The sequence below is a fragment of the Misgurnus anguillicaudatus genome, chromosome 14, assembly GCF_027580225.2.
Source record: "Misgurnus anguillicaudatus chromosome 14, ASM2758022v2, whole genome shotgun sequence".
Classification (NCBI taxonomy): domain Eukaryota; kingdom Metazoa; phylum Chordata; class Actinopteri; order Cypriniformes; family Cobitidae; genus Misgurnus; species Misgurnus anguillicaudatus.
In genome coordinates this window covers 31,329,626-31,357,081 of record NC_073350.2, presented here as the reverse complement: position 1 = coordinate 31,357,081, position 27,456 = coordinate 31,329,626, and the positions used below count along the sequence as shown (strand labels likewise).

Below are 27,456 nucleotides of genomic sequence, written 5' to 3'. Positions count from 1 at the left end.
ACGAGAAGTTGTGCTTTAAAAGTGGATATTTTTTATTTTTCTTGTCAAAAATGACAATCGTTTCGCTAGATAAGACCCTTATGCTTGTTTGGGATTGTTTATAGTCCTTTGAAACTCCGCTGAAAAAAACTGTTACGTGTTAAGTATTAAATGTTGGGCTCCACCAAAGTCCATCAAAACGAGAAAAATCCTGCAATGCCTTCCTCAAAAACACAATCTCTTCTGGACCGAACAAAGAAAGACATCAACATCCCGGACGACATGGTGGTGAGTAAATTATCTGGATTTTTCTTTTAAGAAAATGGAATATTACTTTAAGATGAGTGCGTTTCGTGTTATCCAAAAAGCTTGTGCCCTGCACCACATCAGAATAAATATAAAACCACAGTGCGGTTTCTCAGACAGACGATATACTAGAAATCAATTTAGGAATATAAATAACCAAATAACTTATGGGTTCTGTCCAAACCCTTGGGAGTTGCCTCGCTGCCTACTGTCTACAAAGGCAGTGATTTTTAAAGGTTGCACCCCAACACTAAGATCACTGGGCCAAACATTGAATGTTTTTCTATGCCCTATACTGATTATCTTAAGAGCACACAAAAAAATTAGTCGTCAATTGCAAATGGGTGAAAGCAAGTTAAACAAGATTCCTAGACTGTTAACGGAGACTTAAACACACATGCTCGGTGAAGAGACTGACCGGGTAATAACAGAAGCTGGACGGTCAAAAAGAAAGAAAGAAAGAAGGGCAGAACAGAAAAATGACAAAACAGGCAACCAAAGGTGAGCTCCCATGCTGAATTAGTCAAAAGGTGATGCAGGTTAGCGGAGCGCCATCAGGTACATGCGTCTCAGACTCACCTAAGCTGTTGTTTTCCTTCATGCTTTTCTCCTGCAGCTGTTCTAACCGGACTGAAAAACCACAACAAAAAGATGCGGCATGACCGAAAATAACAAAAGAGCTCTGTGCCTCCTTGTGTTCCTCCATTTATAACAAAACACCCCAATATGAGATGATCCTCTACCAAATACTCTACACTGAATTTCGTGACTGCGTGTGTTACCTTGCAGGGCCGTTAGTCTCTCATTTGTGAAGTCGTTGTCCGCCTGCAGGGCTTCGATTCGTGCCTGAAGCTTCTGCTCCTTTTCTTCCATGTCTTCGATCCGCAGCTGAAGCTCTTTCTTCTCGCTCAGTCCTTTCTGTGCGAGCTCCTCGTGTTTGCCTTCCGCCAACTACACACAAGTTTTAGACAAGATGTTAAAGTTGTGACTGGTAGAGACTGGCATAGATAAATAAATTAAATGTTTGAATTCAAAAGTTGTACTGGAGATGTTAATATGACAGAAATATGACAGTAATTGAACAGGTGTCATGCCTTGATCTTTTCAGTGAGATCCTTAATTTCATTAATGGCTCCGTTGTATTTGTTGGCGAGTTCTCGGAGCTCTTCTTGCGAGTGTTCGTTCATCTCTTTAAGATGTGTGCACTCGTCCTCTGTGTTACTCAGACTCCTCTGAAATAAACACATAAACATACATACAGATGACAAAGAGATCCAATAGGATACTGAAAAGGTGTTGGATCAGGGTGTGTGTATGTGTGTCAACCTTAAAGCGATTTATAGTATGGGGTTTCACAAAGTCAAACCCAAGACTTTTTAAGACCATATCATGACAATAAAGTCCAATTTTATAGTCCAGTGTGCATGCGTCCATATGTTTTTAAACCTTATATATTTAATGACAAAAAATTATATTTTCTGGGTGTGACAAGACACTTACCCCACAAGACATAACGAGACGCAAGATTGGGTTCAAGAGAATAAGATAAGACTTTTACGCTTTGCTAGTATTATACGTTCAGGACGAGGTTTTAAGACATTCTTAATGATGATATATATAAATAGAAAAAAGCCTTTTATTTAAAGAGAACACTTTTTTGAAAATATGCTCATTTCCAGCTCCCCTAGAGTTAAATTTTTTTTTTAAACATAGATTTTTAACATTTTGAAATCCATTCAGCTGATCTCAGGGTCTGACAACTTTTAGCATAAACCCTTGAATCTGATTAGACCATTAGCATCACGTTAAAAAATTACCAAAGAGTTTCGATATTTTTCCTATTAAAAACTTGACTCTTCTGTAGTTACATCGTGTACTAAGACAGAAGGAAAATTTTAAGTTGCAATTTTATAGACAGATATGTCTAGGAACTATACTCTCATTTTGGCGTAATAATCAAGGACTTTGCTGCCGTACCATGGCTGTAGGAGGAACAATGATATAACGCATTGCCCGAAAATAGTCCCCTGCTATTGAAAGTTACCAAGGGGACTCCTTTCAGGTGCGGTGTAATATCATTTTCTGTCTGTCTTTGTACACGATGTAACTACAGAAGAGTCAAGTTTTGAATAGGAAAAATACCATTATATTTTTGAGCGATGCTAATGGTCTAAACAGATTCAATTGATTATGCTATAAGCTATGGTAAAAGTGGTACCGCCAGACCCGGAGATCGGCTGAATGAATTCCAAAACGGTAAAAATTTAATGTTTAACTCTATGGTAGCTGGAAAATTTGCCTTTTTCAAAAAGTGGAGTGTCCCTTTAATAGAATCACAAAATATTTAAATGTTTTAACCAATCTAGGGTTTTTTCAAGTAATCTGATGTATTTTGATAATGAAATAGCATGAAGTTGGCAAAAGTGTTTAAAATTACAATAATGATGAGTCAATAATAATTGGTTAATGGTAAAAGCCAATAAACACATCGTTTTATTAACTCTTTCCCCGCAAGCGTTTTTAAAAAAGTTGCCAGACAGCGAAAGCATTTTTTTTTACAAACGTTGAATGGGTAACACTTTACAATAAGGTTTATTTGTTAACATAAGTTAACTACATTAGTTAATATGAACTAATGAACTAACTAATCTTTTGTTAATGTTAAAGGTCACGTTCTTCCTGATACCATTTTTTAAACCCTAGTTAGTGTGTAATGTTGCTATAATAGCATAAATAATTCCTGTAAAATGATAAAGATCAAAGTTCACTCCCAGGCGATATATTTTCTTCAATAAAATTCCTCTTTACAGCCCTCTATTTCCTGGTTTAATGACGTCAGTAAAACAGTTTGTTGACTAAACTCCGCCCACATGAATACGTCAGTCACCAGCTTTGGCTCAAACGGCTCTGCTAAGCTAAGCTGCTATCGAATCACAACACACTAAACAAACTACAGAATCAGAACTTGATACGTATTTCTGAAGGAGGGACTTGACATAACAAGGAAGACATCAGCCTGTTTTGAGGACAGTGAAAACAGCGCTATACTGATAAGTAAATTGTGTGAAAAATACCGCGTTTTTTACACGTGAAACATGAACACATGTTATATTGCCCACTATAAACACAATCAAAGCTTCAAAATCACAGACAGAACGGGAGCTTTAATTTCAACAATGACTAATACTTTAACGTTAAAATCTTGTAAACGTTAATTAATGCAGGGTGATCTAACATGAACAAACAATTAAAAGCTTTATTTCTATTAACTAACATTAGCAAAGATTAATAAATACTGTAACAAATGTATTGCTCATGGTTTGTTCATGTTCATTAATACATTAACTACTGTTAACTAATGAACCTTACTGTAAATTGTTACCATTTAATGCCTTCCAGAAAATGTTCTTTTTTAAATATATAAACATACAATATATCAAATAAAAAAAGAACAGACCCTCTGCAAAGAAAAACAATGTTTCGTCCCACCTTCATTTGTTTTCTTTTGATCACCTCTCAAAAATAGGTTTCTTCAAAAATACCAAATTTTAACTTCATTTTTGTGAAGGACTTTTGATAGAGATCAGATTCAGAGTGATCCTCAAAACATACACAGAGCTTGAACTGTTTGCCCTAATTCATCCGGGTTTTATACGTTGGGTAAGATCACCACCTGGTGGATAATAGTGGAATACGGAATTAAACAACGTTAAAATTTATAGGGGTGGCTTCCTGCACAGAGTTTAGATTAATCCAGGACTAGGTCTGATTTTTATTAGGGCATTTAAGGAGTTTTTTAAAAACATACCTTTCAAAATACATTACTGGTATGCATCTTGAGACAAAACAATGCCAGCGATATATTTTATAATATAAATTGTGGAGATTGGCACATCTAATGCACAAGATTCGCAGGCAGTGGGCCTTTATGCATACTTGTATATCATGTAACACTTAAATATTAACAAAGACAGTAAAGAATTTCATTTCAATTAGCATTCGAGGTAGCGTTACATGGATGTAGGAAAATTAAAACCCATTTTAAATTATTTAAGACCTAGAACAGCAAATTTAAGACTAAAGGCCAATTTATACTTTTGCGTTAGGTGCGCGTTATAGGTACGCCGTAACATACGCATAGACGCGAACCCTGTCGCCGTAGACTTCGCAGTACCTGACGTACACCTCCTCAAAAATGTAACTACACGTCGAAACGACGCGGACCGCAAGATCTGTAATTGGTCGGCGTGAATGCATTATGTTTCCTCCTACGCATTTCGGCGGTGTAACTGCAGAGCAACACAAACGCAGAAGTATAAATGCTCATGACGGCGTTGCCTACGTGCGTAGCGTCTGACGTACCCTACGCCGTAACCCCGACGCAAAAGTATAAATTGGCTTTTAAGACTTCACAAAAATCCTGAGTAAACAATGAATCCAGCTGCTCATCTGTTCAGACTTTGAAGGCAAAACATTTACACTGAAAAATAAAAATCAACGATTTGATGCATCTTACCTCCACCTCCGACAACTTTCTAACCACCTCGATTTTCTCCTGAAGGACCCGCCTCAGGGACTCTTTGGCTGTCGTCTCATAATTGTGTTTGTCTTCTGTTAAGGCTACGAGCTCTTTCCGAATGCCGTCTTCTGTTTGGTTCTGAGGACACAGATGCAGTGAAGCTAAAGTGAGGATGTCTGTATGGCATACATACACAAAAACTCTGAGCAGGGTCTTACTTTGGAATATGCTTGCAACTGATTCCCCATCACTTCTAATCTGGAGAGTAACCGGTCTTCATCGATTAAAGCCTGCGCAAATGAAGAGACATCACAATCATTTACTGAGAGCAGAAGGATTTTAATTTTACATAAAGAGACCTTAACAGTTTTTATATAATAAAGCTAAGTTGCAAAATGATGTACATACTATGAAGAGAGGGTGCCTAAGCGGATGTTTAAACTAAAACTTTTATTTACTTAAAATTCTGTTGTCATCACCATATGCATTTGAAAGGATAAGGGCTGTAAGGACAAATGTTGCACTCTTTGTAAACCGGTGATAGCATTCATGAGGCAGTAAACTGCAAATGACTTACAGTTACATATAAGCATCTACCACCGAAGTTAAAAGGCTAACATTGTCACCGGTTTAATTTTGCTATATGTGTACAATACCTGCCAGCTGCTCTCAGATGCTTCCTGTGTGCTGGCCAAAAGTCTCTGCAGTGTGGCCAACTTCTGCTCCAGCATCTGCTCTCTGTGTAAGGCCTCCTGCAAGACAGAAACAAATGCATAATCCTTTAGTATTGGGTTGCTGGTGACATAAATAATATTTTGCAATGTTACATTTGTGCACACTTTCACACATTACTATAGCATACCTTAACAATTTATTACGGTTACATTTTTAACATGCAAACAAGCAAATGCATGCTTAATTATAACAAAAATGATTTAGTAATGCAAAAAGATAATAATAATAATAAAAGTGCTAAAAACATTTTAGCATTTCAAAAAGAGCTATCAGACTACACATCATTAAATGCCGTCACAGCAAAGCAGCCATAAATTAGGGCTGCATAATGACTAATTGCGAGTAATCGTTTGCTAAATAAAAGTTTTTGTTGAACTGTGTATAATACACTGCAAAAAATTATTTAAGAAAAAAAATTCTTAGTATTTTTGTTTTCAGTAAAAATATCTAAAAAATTCTTACATTAAGATGCTTTTTCCTGATGAGCAAAACGACCCAGGAAAATAAGTCTAGTCCCCGGACCAAAAATATCAAATTTAAGGGATTTTGTGCATAAAACAAGCAAAAAAAAAATCTGCCAATGGGGTAAGTAAATTTTAATTGAATTTTCTTTTTATTTAATGTTTAAGAAAAATTTTCAAGATTTTTTTGATTACCCCATTGGCAGATTTTGTTGCTTGTTTTATGCACAAAATCACTTAAATTTGATATTTCTTGTCAGACTTATTTTCTTAGCTCATTTTGCTTATCAAGAAGATTTAAGATTTAAGAATTTTTAGATATTTCTACTGAAAACAAGACAAAAATATTAAGAAAGAAAGTCATTTTTTGCAGTGTATTAATATGTACAGAATTATTATTCACAGTACACGCACACATATATGATGTAAACCAAAACTTTTATCCTGCAAACGATTAATTGTTATGCAGCCATCATAAATATAAACAAACAATACAGTTTGTCAAAATTGTGACCCTGGACCACAAAATCAGTCATAAGGGAATGTTTTTTGAAATTGAGATTTACACATCATCTGCTGAAAAAATAAGCTTTCTATTAATGTATAGTTTGTTAAGATAGGACAATATTTTGCAGAGATTTAGCTAACTAAAATAAAAATATTTTTTTTTTTGAGAAAATCCAAACGAAGTCATTAGCACCTGCATCCACTCACAAAGATAATGTTTGATATATTTGATTTATATTTTGATATACGGTAGGAAATTTACTAAATATCTTCATGGGACATGATCTTTATTTGATATCCTAATGATTTTTGGCATACAAATAAAATGAAGCATTTTGACCCATACAATGCATGTTTGGCTTTTGCTATAAATATACCCATGTTATTTAAGACTGGTTTTGTGGTTCACAGACACAATTTATAGATTATAAACAATATATATTGCAAAGGCAGTAGATGCACATTTTTGCATGCAAACTTGTAATGCGCCCTGATGGCCAGTAGAGGTCAGAGTTGCTCCATACCTGCAGGTACTGGGAGAGCTGGAACAGTTCCTGAGAATACATACTGGGCGTATTTGCAGACACCTGCACAACAAGATAAAACACCTTGAAATCGACATTTCAAAACATAACTGCAGGTCTGCAAGATTCAATGAATTGCTTTTACTCTACCAAGCATTCACATGTTGTCCTTGATATATGTGAAAGCAAGCGGTTGAATCGATTCAACCAGAAAGAATTTATAAAGAGATAAGACTGTCAAACAACCTCGAATGAACCCAGGCTGAGTGAATTTATGGCATTTTGATACTCAGCTCTTAAATTAAATTGCCTCATTCCAAGTAGTTATAATAAACTGTAGTTCAAATCATTCAAGGATTATTTAGCATATTGAATTCACATGAACACAGAAAAGTTAAAAGGGGTTTAAACAGAACACAAACAATGATATTGAAGAACTGAATAAAATTTACCATGGCAACAATCTTCTTAGAGATTTTACAAAAAACACCTAAATAACCAGCAGTCAGCAACACTTCTGTATATTGTGCTAGCTTGTCATATTAACTTTGGCAGCCAAGGGTTTAGCCAGACGCATCATAATACAATAAATTTAAAGGAGAACACCACAGTTTTTCAATATTACAAAATTACTAATTAATACATACCTATCTTTTATCAATGCGTGCACTTTTAATCTTTGTACAGCGCCTCGTGAATGTGTTAGCATTTAGCCTAGCCCCATTCATTCCTTAGGATCCAAACAGGGATGAATTTAGAAGCCGCCAAACACTTCCAATGTTTTCCCTATTTAAAGACTGTTACATGAGTAGTTACACGGGTAAGTATGGTGGCACAAAATTTTTTGTTTTTGTGTGGAGCCATAGGAATGAATGGGGCTAGGCTAAATGCTAACACATTCAAGAAGCGCTGTACAAAGATTAAGAGTGCACGCATTAAAAAAAGATGGGTATGTATTAACTCATCTAAGTTGAGGTAAGAACATGGTAAAATATTGAAAAATTGTGGTGTTTTCCTTTAAGGTGTTGTTCAAATAATGAGATATTTCCCCTGCAAACAACACTAAAGCCGGGCTCACACTAGTACTTAAAAATGGCCGATTATGAAATCTGGTTGCAGCACATACACATAAGTAAAATCTTGACAGATTGTCGACTCTGAAATCTTAACCGTTCACACTACATGACTTCAAAACATTCCGCATCAAACACAGCAAGATATTATTATTAAGATTATTATGCCAGACGGAGCTTTTGCTGTTTGCTTTTATAAGTCACGTTGGATAAAAGTGTCTGCTAAATGCATGAATGCAAATGCTTCACGCAACCTCACAGGAAATGAACGTAGAATGTAACACACGTTTTATTATAAATTCATGTTTACTAGCTTTTAGTTTGCAAGCTAGTACGCTAACAGCTTTCTACATTCCTCTGTGTTTAAAATTGAGACGATTTCTCCTTAGCTTTTGTTTTTGAGGCAATCATGATACATTTTCGAGGACGTGTTATTCAGGCAATAGTGTATTTTTTACAAGCCGTCTCTCCATCTCTGCGGTCTACGAGACCAGTACATAAGCTTGGTTTGCGGTCGCTGTTTCAAAAAGTCTGTCATTCACCTTCATCTCTCATTGGCTATTGTGAAAGTACAGACGTAATCATCCAGATTACGTCACAATGATTAAATAATCTTCTAATCGCGATTGTTTGACCTCTCCGCAATGATTTCAGATCACCGCAATGATTGCACACCTCTCTAAAAAACACAAGGGGGAGCTGCAGCGCTTGTATAAATGAGACATTATCAGATTACTTTAAAATATGTGTTATGTGTATTAATATTTTCTGCCAGGTAAACCTTGCAAAATATTTAATTTAAATAATCACAATGTGTGAAAATGATTTCATGAAAAAATAAAAAGTATGAGAATTAAATGTCAAAGCACTAAAACAGGCAATTAATCGTCACAATTTATTAGACAATTAAAGACGCAAAAGAGGATGTTTTCGCCGACTGAGAATCTAAAGACCATTACTGAGTTTTTGAAATGAGCGCATGCGTAAGAACAGCCCCCCTCCTTCACAGTTCATTTCTAGGGAACGCCTTCCAAAACTCGTGCACAAGTATTTGAACACGAGTGTTTGTTTACCAACGGCATATGCTGTGTAGGGTCAGTGGATTCATTATGTGAAATGATATGATAATAAACACATAAGACGTAACGTTAGATCAGTCGACGCTACTCCCATTTCAACTAGCAAGTTGCCTTACAACTACAGTACAAGAACAACGTCAATATACCTGAATAACAGTACAACAATAATTATTCCACAAAGAAAGAATAATCACTGTTACCTGTCAAGAAGAATTTTTGAGGCCCTACTTTGTGCACATATGACGTATATTAATATTATAACTTTCAGTGCACCTAATAAATAGCCAAATTTCATAACCGTGACAGCTCTACATACAGATTCAAACTATCTAAATATCAAACAAATTCGGGAGGTGTACGATTTGATGTGTAAACATCATACATAACATAATAATCAGAGCCAAACATCGTAACCGATCATGGTCCTGGACCCAATTTTCTCTCTGTCTTGGGCAGGGAAAATTGGGATGAAAATCCTTTAGTGCGAGTGAGGCTTAACCAGAAAACACCAATAAAAGATCTCCCTCAAAAAGCATTAGAGGTTTTTACAAACGTATGACTGTGGTAGCTTACACCAAGTCGGTTTTGTTATAAACTAGAAGCCACACCACTAAGGTTACGTGATGAATTTCAACCGAGCAAAACCAGATGTCTGCCGTGCACATGATGTCACACAAACGCTGTATACATTAACTGAGAGGAGTGGCTCACATGATCTAAGTTAACAAAGCTGCTTCAAGACAACACACGGCTTGTAAAATCATTTCATGCACTGTTTGAAATTTAAAAGACATCACTATAAATTCATAAAAAGATGGAAAAACTGGAACACACAATCATTCCACAATTGTGCAATTTAATTCAGACAAAATAAATTTCATGAAAATACATGTCAGAATTTCTTACCTTATCTATAGCCAGGGGTGATGGTGCTTGAACGACACTGGAAGGGAAACACAGAAATTGTTAATGGTTTATGGAGAGATCGGGACGGATCTACTGAACCACGACAGTTCATAGGCATGTGAGGTAAGTTAGGAGCAAATATTTGCTAGAAGACTCAAAGTTAACTTTGCACCATGTTAATCTTTTACAGTATTGACGATGCCTAGCAACCATGCTGATTGACAGCTGAGTAACCAGGGTGTTGAGATTTGCCCCAGAATTCACACATGAAGAATTTTATTTTACATGGCATGTTTTGTTCTTGTTGAAAACACCGGCACAGCACATGACACTGTAACATGACAGCCCTTAAAGGGACAGTTCACCCAAAAATGAAAACATTTTGTCAGCCCATATGTTGTTACAAACCTGTATAAATGTCTTTGTGCTGTTGAACACAAAGGAAGATATTTTGAGCAATGTTTTATGTACTATTGAAGTCAATGGTGCTCCTGTTTTCTGCTTGATTACAAATATCTTCCTTTATGTTCAGCAGAACAAATAAATGTATACAGGTTAGGAATAACATGAGGTAAAGAAATTTAATTTAAGAAAAACACTTCCTTTAATGACAACATGTTTAGACTACCTTTAAATAAATCATCTAATATTAAAACATTATAGTTTAACTAATTGCATCTGTCAAGCAGTTGTACTTAAACCCAGATTGCTGTGTTTAAATGACATAAATAGGCTGTGGGTTCAAAGGGTCAGAAGTGATACCTGAAAGACTTTGAGCCTGGAGAGAAACAAGACTGAAATAGAAATATAAACTCGGGTCAAAGAAGGCATGCGCTACTATAGACCTGAGGTAGAGAGATTTGGGCTTTACACCGACTCTGATCTTCCTCTGATGGCTTTTCTCGGATGTCTGAAAGGGATTGCTCACATGGATACTCGAAGTAAATTATGGTCACGTCTTAATCCAGCAAAACATCAAATTAAAGGTTAGGTTCACCACTTCACCCCCTTAAAAATGTTGTATGAATTTCTTTTTTTTAATGAACACAAAATAAATTTTGGTCAATGGCTTCCACCAGCTGTGTGCTTATCATTTATCAAAATATCTTCTTTTGTGTTCATTAAAATAAAGAAATTCATACAGGTCTAAAACAACATGAGGGTGAACAAATTATGACAGAATTGTCATTTTTTTGGTGAACAATATCCCATAAATCAAAATGAGGGTTTTATGGTTTTTATGTTGGTTGGAATTTAGCTCATTTATATGCTAGTTTACTCCCTAAAAGTTGCAAGTAAATACTTTTAAAACTGTACAACCTAAAGAGTAAAGATGGGTGATATGGACTGGGGATGTTAACAATTAATCGATCTTCGATTAATTGTCAACCAGCCTCGTCTCGCATGACGTTAAAAATGAATCTTCGATTAATTGTTGATAAGAATTAAAACGATAAAACTTAACGAATGTCAAATAAGCATGATCACACGCCGCATGTGCAAAACACATACAGCCGGATGAAAAAAATGAAGCGAGCGCGCAGAAGTTAAACTAGCCATGAACACAACGGTGCTCGATGCCAAACACACTTGGGCTTTTTGACGTCATGCGAGACGAGGCTGGCTGCCAAAGCAACAAAATGGCATCGGCAGTTAATCTGATAGGGTCTGATACAGAAAATGCAAATATGGTTAGGATACTGAAAGCAAAGACGCTCTTCAGGGAAGCCTGCAAGGTTAACATAGCAACGCTGCTATACACAGGAGACCAGAAGCCGTTTTTAATGAACAGGTTAAAATGTAATAATAATTTTCTGTAAAGAAACTGTAAAATGTAAACTGTAAGTGACTTTCGTTACACTCTCAATGCCCGCAACATATATCATTGATCATTATTGACTGGCTCACGTGCTAGTTGCGTGTTTTCTAATGGAAGTTTGCCATCTCCATTATATAAGCATCTTTGCTGAAAGTATGCCGCAGGTCCAAGCTAAAGGTGACGAAGAGAAAGGTGCCCATGGTGGACATAATTACAACAAACAGTGTATCAATGACTGGGAAAGCAAGGTGAACAACTAGAAAAATAACACTTGATGATAATGAAACTTTTATTTTGACATGTCATGGACGCATGGACTTCTATGTGACTGTTGGAGGTGGAGTTATACATTGTTATGCAGGGTTCACACCAGACGCGGTAGAGGCGGCAAGCACGAGTGATTTACATGTTAAGTCAATGCAAAGACGCGATTAGGCATCATGCGGCGCGAATGGAGCAGATGGAGCGTTCAGCGTGAATTGATCGTAATAAAGGTGACTTTAACAAAGTAAAGGCTTATTGCACTATTACAGGTAACGATTATTCAATTGATTGATCATTAATTTAAACGATAATCGAATATGGGAAATTGCATAAATTGAATACCTAATATGGACATTACATGGATTATTTCATGTATTTATCCTGACAACGAATATAATGATGATGTAAATATAACACTGATGTTGGCTACAAGTAATAGGTGCATGTAATCTGTGATACGATTAATCACATTATACTGTGTTTACATGAGATGAAGTGTAAATCACAATTTTCCAAAATCAAATCATAATCGCATTATGATGGTGCATGTAAACTTAGTCACTGATACACACACCCATATAAAAACTTTCAGTATGCAATGGATCCAATTCACATTTCATGCATTTTTCTTCCCACATTTTATGCGTCATTGCTTTAAAAAAAAAAAAAAGAAGTACAGCGATCACTGCTTATGCTAAAGTTAGGTTACCTGACGCAGTAAGAGAGACTTTTTTAGTAAGAAATCCTTCAGCAGAGCAGATGTCTGGCTGGCTTCACATCCATGTCTGTGTGTGCCCATAAAAGTTTATGATATTTCTCTTTTAGGCACTCATTTGAAGAAAACCGTTTCACGCTCTCTTTAGCAGCTTGGGTTGATCTTCCTCGCTTTTCGAAATCAAAACAAAACTGTTCTCCGCACAAATCAACACTGTCCACGCCTCTCCTACAGGCAGCAGTCAAAGTCCTCGTCATGGGATAGTTTCAGACTCTTCTGATATAAAACACTCTGAAGTCCCGCAGCTTCAAACCGATCCGAAGAGCTTTCAATTTTCATACAGAGTAAAAATCAGGCGGGACAAGAGCTGTAGAACCTGATCCCCTGCCCTTTTGCCCCTATGGCAAGTGCTCAGAAACGTGTGTACAGAAACAAAGCCGACGAGTTGGAGAGCATTCCAGCAGACACAGGGGAAGATAGCGGTCATGAAATGTCCATAACCAAAAACAGCAACAAACATCGATGCGAACACTATCACTTCTCTTTTCTGTTTAACATACCATTTAACATAAATAGTAGGCAGTGAACAATGTGGTGAAGTAGTATTTCATTGTGACTGGAAAGTTTCTACTACACAATAAAAAAAAATAAAAAAATACAGGAACACTAAAGCCTGATTTATACTTCTGCATCAGACCTAAGACTACATAGCCTGGCGCGCATCTCTCGTAAAACGTAACACGTCAATTCTAAGCGCACCACAACCGCATATGCTTTTTTTCACTTGCAACGGTAAAAATAAAAATAGACTACGTTAAGGAGCAATAAGCTGAAACAAGTGTCACTATTAGGGATGCACCGATATGGAAATTTTGGCCGATACCGATAACCAATAACTCTTTAAATTTGGGGGCTGATAACCGATATATATAGGCTGATAAATATTCATATTATTTTCACAATGAAAAACTCGCAGACCGCGGACATCTTAGCCGTTTCTCAATGTTAATGATACTTCCTTGGCAGGACTAGTCCTTACAAGTCACTTCCTTCAGATGCTAGGCGAGGCTCCTTTTAAGCATTCGGAGAACACGTTAAATGGAACAGGCTAACAAGTGCACGTCATTGCGTGATTGAAAGGTGTGCTTTCGGTGCTGCGCGCATAGGATTGTGGGTGATTTCAGCGCGTGAAGAGCGCGAAGGATACAAATATGCATCCTTTCCTGTATATGGGATATTTCTCGAACGAAGGACTCAGTCCTTGGCTGAAATTTTAAGGATCCTCGCCATTGGAACAGTCCTTCGACGGACGTCGATGACGTAGCATCCTCGAAATTCTAGCTTCCGAGGATCCTTCCTTGACATTGAGAAACGGCTCTTGTCTTTGCGCTAGACTAGCATACTCTTCTTAAGCCCGCAACACGTGTCATCTTCGTGCTATGTCACAGAAAGCATCAATCAAAACTCCACATGGCCAGCAATGAGCAAGTGAAGTGGTTCAACAAACCAAAATAATCCATAATTTATCGGCTTTCATTTATCGGCCTAATTTTGCTATCAGACCGATAACCGATAATATTACAAATAAGCAGTTATCGGCCGATAACGATATGTCGCCCGATATATCGTGCATCCCTAGTCACTATTTACCTCTATTACTGCTGATGCTTATACACAAAAAGTAGGGCTGCAACGATTAATCATGCAAATGTGTGTTTTCTCTATAAATTAATTTTAATGAATTACGGTAAAATCCCGGCACATCCCAAAACCAGGAGGCGCTCTCTTGTGCCACAGAAGAAATACGATTAAAACCGCTTTTCCACGAAATGTCTATAGCAGGGGTCGGCAAGTAACTTTGGCCGCGGGCCAATATTTTTTTTAGCCAGTAGATGGCGGGCCAACTGTTGTTGACACACTTACGTCTTATTTTGAATTAGCCTAGTATAGGCTATCTGATCTTTTGTCAAGAAACATTGTCTTTATTTCCTATTTAAAAGACGAAAGACGGCATTAAAAATTGCTAAAAACATGGTAATGGGTCTGTTTATCATTCGTTCGATCGTTTTTTTTTTTTTCAAATTAAAAACAAAAATGAAAAAATTAACCACCACGGGTTTTCTGATTGTGTGCTCAGATAAAAAAAATTTATTACTGGATTAGACATTTTTTTTATTTAACTCCTTTATAGGCATAATATATCAATGAAATCATTTTAAACAGATCAAGTACTATAGTGGTAATATTACAGGCATTTATGCTCTCATGAAATACTCTTACAGTCCGACTTTTGAACTATTCCTTTTTTTATTAATATTTATCCGGGACACACACATACACACCTAATGTTTAAGGAGGTCTCCGCTGGACTGTTTTTTGTCCAGCTCCGACAAGGTTCTATTCATACATTCATTTGTGTTCACCCGCTTTATTTCCCGACCTGACGGGTCCGCAAAACTTAACGTCACGTTTCGTTTCCAGAATCTCACATTCAACTGTCTCTAACGAAAAGAGACAGATAATTTTAAATGTTATACAAAAATTGTGTTCGTGCCAATAAAAATATTATTTTAACATTGTATTCATTGTATTTATAATGAAATATAAATAATAAATTAAATAGGACAAAGCCTCTCACTCAAATTTCTCACCATCATAAACCGAGTTGGTTGCGGAGTTGCTGTTCAAATTGCTGAACATCCTCCTTTGCCAAATTTATAACGTTTTAAACGGAGGTAAAGATCAAAGAACTATGCGTTAGGAAAATTAATAATGGCTTTATTTTAATAGACATGTAAAACCATATTTTGGCGGATTACTTTTATTTTTTTAACGAATTTACCTGCCCATTTAGTCTTAATAATTAACGGTAAACGAACTAGACTTGCTGTTTTCGAAGGCAGGTCGAACCTTAGGTCGGGCTCGAGCCCCAAGTTCAAGTAGCAGAACACAACAGTATTCCTTTCAAATCTACTTTAAAAGTGTGTTAGTTAAAATATTATTGCAGTAAAAGAGTTTATTTTTATCATATTTTGTAAAGTAGATTTCTAAAAGCCAGCAATTACTTCTCAGTAATTTGCAATGTCACGGAGTTTAACGTCTTCACGCGTGATGAATTGACATGATTTACGAAGTAAATTTGCAAATGATTCATGAAGTCATACCTCTGCAATTATTTGGTCGATTGTGTTTTAGAAGTATGCTCAAACTCTAATGACAGTTATGATCGCGGATGCGCTGGTAGAGAAAGAGAACGAGAAAAAGCGGCCCGTTAAGATAGCTATTATACGCATTTTTTTCAGGACATTCTTGCTATTTGTCAGTGTGTTATACGCGAATAAATAATAATGAAAAAAGTTCAAAAGTCGGACTGTAAGCGAATGAGACTTACAGGAAAGCATGGTTGCTATTCAAACCCTTATTAAAACCCTTATTAAAATGTAATCTGTTAGTACCTGATCTGTTTAAATTTATTTCATTGGTATATGTCTGCTAAGGTTTTCAATTAAAATTTGTCCGAACCAGTTTTCATTCATTTTTTTATTTTTGATCTGAGCGCACATTCAGAAAACGAGTCGTTTGATTTTAGTTAAGGAAATAAATAATAGAAAAAAAAGTCGTTTTTGTTTATTTTATTTTTTGTTTTTATTTGTAAAAAAGAATGAAGGTAAGATACACGGGGCCATTTTTGTAAACTGTTATTGTAAAATAAAAAAGTCTGATTTAAAAAAAATTAAAAAACGGATTTCAAAATTAATCCGGCGGGCCAGAAAATATTGCTGGCGGGCCACTTTTGGCCCGCGGGCCGCCAGTTGCCGACCCCTGGTCTATAGGAATATTTATAGTAGTAAGTAGTTTACCGGCTTTCCTGAGGTTCCATAACAGAAGCTAATCTAGACACATGTTACTTTATTTGAAAAATAGATAGATACTTCAAACACCTTACACTGCCATTGCAAAAATACCCATTTATGATTCTTTTAATTGTAAAGTTCAGAGCTTTAAAGAACTCCCACAAGAGCATTGCATGGCCTCGGGCACAGTGTTTTGTGTGTGTACAGAGTTGAATAGCAAATGAAGGACACATTTTTATTAAATGTCCTCACAAATACAGTGTAACGTCAATACTTTTGTGGTCCTCATGAATCAGTCCATTAATCAGCCAAAATAACTTTAGCTTTAAATCCCAACAGTTTGTGCGAGGATGTAGGGTTAAGGGAGAGAAAATATCATTATTCTGGTATAAAACAATGAAGGATGTCTTCACTAATATGTTGAAACAAACCTGTGTGTGCGCGCTTAGGTTTATGTAAGCCAAATATGAGTCACAGCAACTCTTCAGTTCCAACCCTGAAACGGTGCACACACACTGTAGTTTGAGTTGATAGTTTTAAAATGGTAGTAATGTCCTCAATAATATTTTTGTGTCTGGTTTACAGATTTGCAAAGAAGAGCTAGATTACTTGTTACTTAGTCAACCCAAAAAAAATTCTCAGGGACAGCAGTCTAAAAGAAGGGGGCAGAATAGGGTTTGTGAGGCGCAGAAAAACAACCACAAGAACTGACACTCCAATATGTTGACATTAGCACTTGAAAAACAAATTATAAATTATAAATTCACTTAGTAAACTGAAAACAATGATCTAGTTCTGCTCAAATCTGTGATCAATTACACTAGGAATGCAGTGAAGGAAACAGCCATCTAACTTCAAAATTTCACTCCCTTCCTTCTCAGATAGGAAATACAAACATTCAACAGCAGCCTGACCCTCAACGACTATCGCATCTCTCCTTGAATAAATCAATCCATACATCCTCTGAGAGGAACAGAAATCTATCTGAAAGACACTAAATGAACATTACGTCTTCTAAGCGGAAAGAGTGAACGCATTTTGAAAGGGAAGATATCTTAAGCAGATGTCTTGTGTCTTCAACTTTCTGGAAAGATTTTAGCAGGCTAGCAGGGCGTAATGATTTCAGAGAAATTATTTCTTTGGTCATCTTTTCATACTCAATCACAGCTTGTACGGTGAGCAAAAGCCCTGACCGCAAACATAGAAAGCAATCCCTCGAAAACATTTCATAAAAAAACAGTACAGTACACAGACAACGCCAAACGTGTATATCCAATGCCATGGATGGACTCCAAAAGCTCAGCGGCTAGCAGCGTGTGGCTTCTATAAATATCTTCACAAGCGTGTCATGAGCCTAGAAGCTGGCTTCTTCTGAGAGAGGCTTTAGCAATCATTTACTGTTAGCGCGCTAACTGCTGTCAGGTATGCAAAAATGCTCACCGAGAACTATAAAAATCCATGAAGCCTAAAAAGACCTCATAGTTGAAATCACTAATAGATGGTTGTTGGAGGACTAAATGTAAACTTGAGCTGAAACAAATAATCGAATAGTTAATTAAAATACCCCATTATCGATTAGTTTAATTATCGATTGTCACTTGCACACCACCACATCGCAACAACGAGAGCTGCATGGTTTTAAAATCAGGCATATCTGCTCCAAACAAAGATAGTCATAAAATGTGTAGTTTTTTTCTTCATTTTATATATTACAATAATTGCTTTTTATTACATCTATATAAGTGTCAAGCATCTTTACCCACCACTAAAAGGGGAGCTTAGAGTAAACATCTTTATCATCCACGCTAAAACAATAGAATCCTAAAAACTCTAGCGCCATAAGCCCACACACAGCATACACCTTTCCAAGTAAACTGCTTTTACAGGTCCTGCCAACACCGCAAGGCCACGGGGAATGAGTCGCTGAGAGAGCCATCTGCTGCCTGAACGGCTCGCGTCAAATATTTTTTATAGCCCAGCAATACATGCAGGCAAACACAGCAATCATATGGTGTTAGAAAAGCCCTTCCGTCAACAAGTCTATCAATATCACCCTTTATAAATATAATAAACACCAGCAGATCCAAGCATCACGTTACTAACTAGACGACTGCCTGGCTCTGTACCCAAGTGGAGGGTACAACCATCATATACTCAGAGACCCAGTTTCTGCTGCCATGACACTCTTTAAACTACTGATCTACTGGCATCCCATCATTGAGATGCCCAGGCAATGTCTGACCTGCGGCCACCGACTGCTTCCCTTTATCGTGATGCCCAGCCGATGTCTGACCTGCAGCCACCGACCGCTTCCCTTTATTGTGATGCCCAGTCGATGTCTGACCAGCGACCATTGACAGCTTCCCTTTATTACTAAATTGTATAATTCTTAATAAATCTTACAGTATTTTTTCTACTGGATTGGCAGATTTTTTGCTTGTTTTAAGCACAAATATATTTTTTATTAAAAAATACTTATTTTAGGTGATTTTGCTCATCGAGAAAATAAATCTTGATTTAAAGGAAAACACCACCATTTTTTAATATTTTACTATGATCTTACCTCAAACTTAGACCAGGGGTCTCAAACTCAAATTGGCTTGGGGCCATTTTTAAGACAGACAGTTCATCAGGGGGCCGCAGAGCTATTTTAACGTTCAAAAAAAGTACAATGTTTCTGTAAATGTCATGTTTAATTTCTATTATTTAATGTATAATAATACTTGAAAATATATAAGCAATGGTTTTATCTTTTTAATATACATTATTTTATAAAAGTAGCCTAAGTAAATCTTTTCTTAATCTTATCTTAACTAAGACCTATTAAAACCTTGCACTAAACTAACAAATTTAATTCCTGTATACATTTATAAACTATTATTAAAATTACCACCAGTAAGTGTTTCTGTTTTGATTTATTTTGGATTGTTTTCAGTCATAGTATTGACTTCATTATGTTCTTTATTATTTCAGTTTTCATAAATTTTCTATTATATGTGGGAAAATATTAATAATTAAAAGTGATCCCAAAACTTTTGAATTAGTCCATGTTATATAAGATATATTGGACAGAAAAAATAATAGTACTGCTCTATGTGTAATTGAATAGTAAGCTACATAATATAGTATACTTCATTATATATAGCAGTATACATACTTTTATCTTCTTTACATTTCTCCTCATCTTTTCTCTTTTCTTAACCTGGGCACTTTGATGGCTCTTTTCTTATCTGTAGTTTAAAATGTGTTGCATTACATCTACCGCTCTGCCTCTATATGCGGTGTTTCCATTAGATGCTGTGACGTGAGGTGAACAAATCTTCTCTAGACAAACACTACAAAGTCCCGACCAGATTAACTGATCGCATGGTGACAATGGTATGATTGACGCAAGGTTCAGTTGAGGAATTAATATCCGATCACGCATTCAGTGATCCTCGACATCACGGAGCGTGCGGTTCATGGCTGCGTAGCAACCGGTGACGCGACCCACGCCCCGGAGCGCAACTTCCGCTCTCGAGCACGTTGGAAAGTAATGCTTTGACTCGTTTTAACGCGTTGTTAGACGCGACATGTGAACGAACACTTGAACGTTTAAATAAAAAAATCAAACGAATATAAAAAAGTGAATAAAAATCTTTCTGCGGGCCAGATTATTTTATATTTTTAAAAGTTGACGCGGGCCGCAGAGAGGGAGAGGGCGGGCCGCAAATGGCCCGCGGGCCGGGAGTTTGAGACCACTGACTTAGACAAATTATTCATACCTATCTTTTACAATGTGTGCACTTAATCTTTGTACAGTGCGGCGTGAATGTGTTAGCATTTAGCCTACCCCCATTCATTCCTATGGCTCCAAACAGGGATGAATTTAGAAGCCACCAAACACTTCCAATGTTTTCCCTATTGAAAACGAGTAAGTATGGTGGCACAAAAACACACTTTTGTTTGGAGCCATAGCAATAAATGGGGCTAGGCTAAATGCTAACACATTCAAGAAGCACTGTACAAAGATTAAAAGTGCACGCATTGAAAAAAGAGGCATGTATTAATTCATCTAAGTTGAGGTATGAACATAGTAAAATATTGAAAAACAGTGGTGTTTTGCTTTAAGAATTTTTTGATATTTGTACTGAAAACAAGACAAAAATACTACGTAAGAAAGTAATCATTTTTGCAGTAAACATTTATTAGGGGTGAAACGGTACGCAAAAATCACGGTTCGGTGCGTACCCCGGTTTTGATGCCACGGTTCGGTTCATTTTCGGTACAGTAAGGGGAAAATGCAAACATTAAACTGCAGGTTGTTTATTACTATAAACTTTTTTACAGTTTGTTTACACTTTCTTTAAACACTTTTTATTAAAATATAATATATAAAATGTATATGAAATGAAAAAATAATAAATAAAATACTACTGCAAAGTTCTTTTTTACATTATTTTATAACAGTAGGTAACTCTTTTCTTAACCTTCTCTTAAACTTTTTCTACTTAAACCTTGCACTGAACTAACAAATTCAATTCCTGAAAACTTTTATGAACTATTAGCCTACATTTTTGCCATTTTCTGTTTTGATTTATTTTGGATTGTTTAACTCACAGTATTGAATTGGCTATGTACCATCTCTGTATAAAAATAATATTACTGCTCTATGTGTAACTGCATAGCAAGCAACATGATGATATACTTATTATACACTCATTTTGAGATCTTTGTACAGCGCCTTGTGAATGTGTTAGCATTTAGCCTAGCCCCATTCATTCCTATGGCTCCAAACAGGGATGAATTTAGAAGACACCAAACACTTCCAATGTTTTCCCTATTTAAAGACTGTTACATGAGTAGTTTCACGAGTAAGTATGGTGGCACAAAATAAAGCTTTTGTTTGGAGCCATAGGAATGAATGGGGCTAGGCTAAATGCTAACACATTCAAGGAGCGCTGTACAAAGATTAAGTGCACGCATTTAAAAAAGATGGGTATGTATTCATTCATCTAAGTTGAGGTAAGAACATAGTAAAATATTTTTAAAAAACGCTGGTGTTTTCCTTTAAGAATTTTTTGATATTTGTACTGAAAACAAGACAAAAATACTATGTAAGAAAGTGCATGCATTTAAAAAAGATGGGTATGTATTCATTCATCTAAGTTGAGGTAAGAACATAGTAAAATATTTTTAAAAAACGCTGGTGTTTTCCTTTAAGAATTTTTTGATATTTGTACTGAAAACAAGACAAAAATACTATGTAAGAAAGTCATTTTTTCCAGGGAACATTTATGTTGTTACAAAGGAAATGGGGGGCAGATGGAGGCCATGAGTCCCCTATAAAGCAGGTATGGGACAGTCTACTCTTACAAATACAAAATCTCACAGATTCAGAATCAATGACTGCCTGGGTCACAATGAGTCATTCACATAATATAATTCAGTGCTTGGTCCCTACAAACAGTCTTTCAGTGTCATTACAAACTGATGGACAATGAGTCATCTATATAAATTACACGTGTTTACGGTTTAGAAACATTACACAACCTTACGTGGTGTCCGGATATAATGTCTAAAGCATTAGCGTATTTTACTGTAAACTTGATCTAAAACATTGTGTGAGCTATTTCTAATCTCTTAGCTTACCAATTGAAAAGTTAAAGGCAGGTACTTTGCTTAGTAGCTTCATGAGGAGCTAAGATGACTAGTTGACATCAGCTATGAGAATACACAGCATGCCCCATCTACTAAATAAAACATCAATCTATCAGCCCGAAGTAGTTCCCACTGAAACATAGGCAAACATTGTTTTGAGCACAGCCAGCCATAAAAGATGTTTTTGTAGGTGATTACGCCAGGTTCGGTAAGCGTCAAACTGCTTTCGACAAAGTAACACATTGGGTTCAGTAAGAAACTCTCAGCAACTGTTTGAGAAACTAAACAGGCCTCAATGTTGCAAAATATTTTTGTAAGAGGTCTTACTCTGAGCGCCGCCGTGCTTCCATGCCATCTGGAAGGAAGAGCTTGATGGTCGACACTATACAGCCATGAGTGACTGGAGAGAGACAAAACAATAGAAATGTTTTACACAAATAATGTTTAAACGATGACACAGACATCATATTTACAACAAGTACAATTTTAATGCAACAGTGCTGGTATCTCAAACATACATTTTTCAAAAACACTAATATTATAATGTTGTATAATGTAATGTAAAGCCTCTCAGATCTAAAAGTAAGTGTGTTGACCAGCCACATAAATCAATATAATAAATATCCACCACTTCTTAAAATGAGTTTTCCATTTAAGCATGAAAACCAATAATTCCTGATGTTCTGGTTAGACGCAAGCCAACTTGCTAACAATAAACAACTGACAAATAAGACGGAGAAAGAGTTTAGTTTTAATACCTTGCAAGACTGCTTGAAGTGTGTAAAACTTGCATACTCCTGACAAGTTTTCTTGCTCACTGATCAAATAACGCACGCTCATCCTGCTATGGAGTAATGTTTAACTTCATTTGCTCTAAAAGGCCAAGTTAATTTGCATTTGTATCTGATTGTGAAAGCACCCGTTGCAACTACTTCAGTTACGACACAGCCCGAGAAGCAATGTGCCAAACCTCTAGGGTTACAAAACCAAGACTGTGCATTACAGCATCTTTCAAACGTGCCGTCTAGTGCAGTATGTACAAGAATTCATAAACACAAAGACATGTTTCAACTAATATCCACTGCTAAGAGATAAGTTGCATTTTTAAAAAAACATGTACTAGCCAAAAATACAAACCTAACGCAGTTGTATACACTTCCTTCATGCCTAAGGGGCTTTCCTCACCTTTCCGGGTGTTCTCCGTTACATCCACCCCAAACTGAATAATGTCACCGGAGAGGACCTCACATGGAGGACTCTCCTCTGACCCGCGACTCAGGCGCTGGCTGTTAATGAAGGTGCCATTGCTGCTTTTGGTGTCCTGGAGATAAAACTGTAAACAGAGAAGAGAAAGTAAGATTACAGATGTGTCACATTCAGCCACAAACAGTACTGACGTGTGCAGAAACAAGTGTCTTAAACAACAAGGAAGTATGCAAGCACTCCAGCAAAATCTTACCAAGACAAATCATACCACATTTACTAAGAAATGGTTTACAGGAGGTCAAAAGGTTCACGGTCACAACAACAGGAAACATTTCAGAACCCAGTACGATAATTGCCACCGTGTTTTTTCTCAAACGCTGCATGTTGTTCAAGATGTCTTGATTTAAAATGATTAATGTAATGCTGTATGTTCGCTGCATTTATTTTACTCTGCACTGGTTGCTATTTAATCGTGTCCTCATTGTTCGGTAAAATTTATTCGGTCTTTTCCCTAAAGATACACCTAATGTTCGGCAACCAAAATTATTCAGCCAAAAATAGCAAAAAAAAACTAATTTTCGGAGTTCGGCTTAATAATTTTGGTTGCCGAACGTTTGTTGCATCCTAGTAGAAGTCAATAATATAAAGTGCATTGGAACTTCTGAAGCATAATAAAAACCTCATCAAGTGAGGCAAGAAGTGTGGTTTATAGGTCTTCTCGGGTGCAACTAAATGTACCCGACCCGAAGTGACCCGAATCACTTTATACCCGAACACGACGTGCATAAATTATTTTTTTTAAAGAAAGACCTAACGCGAGGCAAACCCGAGAAAATTAGACTTGAGTCCGACCCGAACCAGTGGGATTTTTTTAACCCGACTGGACCCGAATGTAAACGGCACCAACCGACATGTGGGTCTCGGGTCAGACCTTGGGTTTTCGGATCTAAGTGGAAATGTGAAGACCTCTAGTGTGGTTTAGGAACTAAACTTGTCCTGTAGTACCAATCTGTAGGGGTGCACCGAAAGTTCAGCAACCCAAGCAATTCAGCTGAAGATATCAAATAAAGAGTACGGCTGAATAAGTAAAACCAAACAAATTTATAATAAATAGATCAAATAGCAACCAGTGTACCGTGACAGATGTGCACACTTTATGTCGGCAGTTTAAAGTGTCCGAGGCATTTTAAGGTGTCCAAGAAAGATGCTTTTTTGCTATTTTTCATTCAAATAGTTAGCTTAATTTACTTGGTTAAATTAAGTGAAGTGGCATAATGACTATTGAATTGTAACCCATACTTTGAAAGTGACCTCTGCAGTTAACCCATCCTGTTAGCAGTGAACACACCCAGAGCAATGGGCAGCTATCACTGCAGTGCCCGAGGAGCAATGGCGAACAGGTGCACTCTAGGGGTCTTCGAGAGTCCACGTCTTAGATCTGAAAACCAGATGTCGGACAAAAGACCAAAGGCAAAGTTTTACATTTGCATCGAACACGGGTCGGGTATAATATTAGCTGCCTCTGGTAATTTAAAATAAATGTGCTGTTGCTGAACAGACTTGAGAAGACCCAAACTATCTTGGGTATGTGCAGAGTTTGCCAAGAGTGCTTGCGACATCGTGTGGCTGGCGGTTGGGGTATTTTCGTTAAGCCAGACCTGTCAATCAATTTTGTATGTGCATTTAAGAGGTTTTCTTGGTGTCGTCATCAGATAACAAATGAAAACGGAGCAGCGGGCCAAATTGGTTGCGAGGCCACCAGGGTTTCTTTTAGTCTGACTGGTGCTTGCAGGGCTGCGGTGACATTTACATTCAGGTCTAGTTGGGTTTAAAAAAATTGCCACTGTGTCGGCTTGGACTCGGGTCTAATTTTTTTGTTTTTTATTTTTTATTATTAATCAGGCATGAAAACGGGTCAGGGGTGAAAAAGGTGAGAAGGGCGCTCGAGGGGCGATGTGGCCGCGAGGTGGGAGGACCCCCCCAGAATAAATATTATGGGCTCATTAGGGAACATGCTGTAACTTAACTTATTTATTCTTCAGGCATGTGAATGGTCAAGGACAAAAAAGAAGGAAGGAACTCAACATCCCTCCACGTGCGCAGAAACAAAATTCCCACCATAACATACATGACCATTATTTCAATTATTTAATTCTGACGGACAATTTAGATTTAAAATGTAAACATTTGACTAGTAACAGAAACCATATTTAATTAAATGGGTTGATAAATGTGGAAAGCTGTAACAAGTAGAATTACCGTACTATTTTACATCTGCAATAATTTTATTTTGCCATAATCAGACCATCAGTCATAAGGCCATACAATTTTAAGTTGGTTTTGCAATAGGGTGGACCTGAAGGCCTACATCTAATTTAAAATGACTTAATTTTACAATATAGTACTGGTTAAATGAATTACATTATGGTTTTTGAGTCATGGGTTGAATAATTTTCAGATAAGCAAAAAAGTGATGTGGGAAAATAAAATAAGAACAAATCAAGACATTACAACCCTGATTACAATAGAAAAGAACAAAGTTACAAATAAAGTAAGATCTAACATCATTGATTAGGTAGAAAAACAGTATCAAATTAACATAACACTGTTTTCATACTATAAATTAAATATAATTAATCTTTTTAAAGCTATAAAAGTGATTTCCTTTTGTCTTTTGTAGTTTGATTAACATTATGACTCAAACATAAGCATTTCTTATGAGACGAACTGTCCCTTTAACAACGGAGAAGCGATCTATACACTGACACATGATCAACTTCTCACTTATAATAAACGACTGTTTTTATGAGAATACTTGCAGAGACTGTGGTATTACAATATAGTTTGTACGTATATCTCCTGTCAAGCCAAAAAAAATATGCGTTTGCGTGATTTTTGAGTTTGTGCGCGTATGCGCAATGAAAACAGTTCACTTTAGCATCTTTGTTGCTCAAATAGTCTAAAATCGCTTAAATGTTACTGTAAACGGTAAACTTTCTTATGAACTGTATTAGTAACAGTATGTTCTTATTACAGCATTTCATGCAATATTTTGCAGTTTCACCATATTTACATTTAAGTACTTACAGCCGTAGACTAGTAGACCAATGTGTCTTACAAGCGAGGAGTACGTCCATAATTCGTTCCAATCCATTCCAACAAAAATATTTTAGGTCACTTTGCAGTGTCAGTCTGTGTAGATGTGTTGTTTTAATTGATTGACGCATTAGAATTCTACAATGATAGTTTTACAGCGTTTTGTGTTGACTTTACGTCCCGAATGCAGTCACTCTTCGCATCTTTAACAAGCTTGTATGACGAAGAACACAGAAATGCGGATGACATCACAGTAGCGCGAGAGCTGTTCGAAAGCAGACTTCCTTATGGCTTCTCGATTCACTCTCGTGATACTTTGATGTCACCTGCCTGCCTGTCGGGTTTTGCAACGAAGCATGAACTCAAACAAATCTAATGTCTGGGATACATGTTTGGATGACGGCGAAGGGCGCGTCTTCAAACAACGCGCTAGGGCTGCACGATTAATCGTTTTTAAACCGAAATCGCGATGTGAATGGATGCGATTTTCGAATCGCAAGAAATGCGATTATTTCGATTCAAAACTATTAAATATAACAATCATCTAGTACGCAGTTTTTGACAGTTCGCTTCATGCGCATTTTACGTTTGATGCAGTTTAGACCAATAGAGTGCATGAACACTGAGGCGCTGACTACACGTCATCACACCATTTGGAAAACATGAGCGCGAGCAGCAGTTCAACTCCTCAACAAAGTGTACGGCCATATGATTTCCGCGATGCGGAAAACACGGACAGAATCGCGAAATGCATACAAATGGAATTAACTGCA

The 27,456-nt window shown here is 36.7% G+C and overlaps 1 protein-coding gene across 8 annotated transcripts in view; it reads right to left on the bottom strand.

The window, feature by feature from the left end:
• The window catches only part of slmapa (sarcolemma associated protein a), a 100,814-nt gene that overhangs the window by 52,877 nt on the left and 20,481 nt on the right, over positions 1–27,456 (bottom strand). For 4 of the 8 annotated variants that reach the window (XM_073876316.1, XM_073876315.1, XM_073876318.1 and 1 more), the window contains exons 2-11: positions 23,567–23,714; positions 22,709–22,781; positions 10,090–10,126; positions 7,032–7,094; positions 5,461–5,556; positions 5,023–5,094; positions 4,802–4,942; positions 1,380–1,517; positions 1,068–1,236; positions 865–915 (exon numbers count right to left, since the gene is read on the bottom strand). In XM_073876316.1, the coding sequence (XP_073732417.1) occupies positions 865–915; positions 1,068–1,236; positions 1,380–1,517; positions 4,802–4,942; positions 5,023–5,094; positions 5,461–5,556; positions 7,032–7,094; positions 10,090–10,126; positions 22,709–22,781; positions 23,567–23,714 (988 nt within the window). Of the gene's footprint in view, positions 1–864; positions 916–1,067; positions 1,237–1,379; positions 1,518–4,801; positions 4,943–5,022; positions 5,095–5,460; positions 5,557–7,031; positions 7,095–10,089; positions 10,127–12,881; positions 13,178–22,708; positions 22,782–23,566; positions 23,715–27,456 lie in introns of those variants that run through there. The other 4 variants (XM_073876322.1, XM_073876317.1, XM_073876319.1 and 1 more) reach the window with 2 other exon arrangements.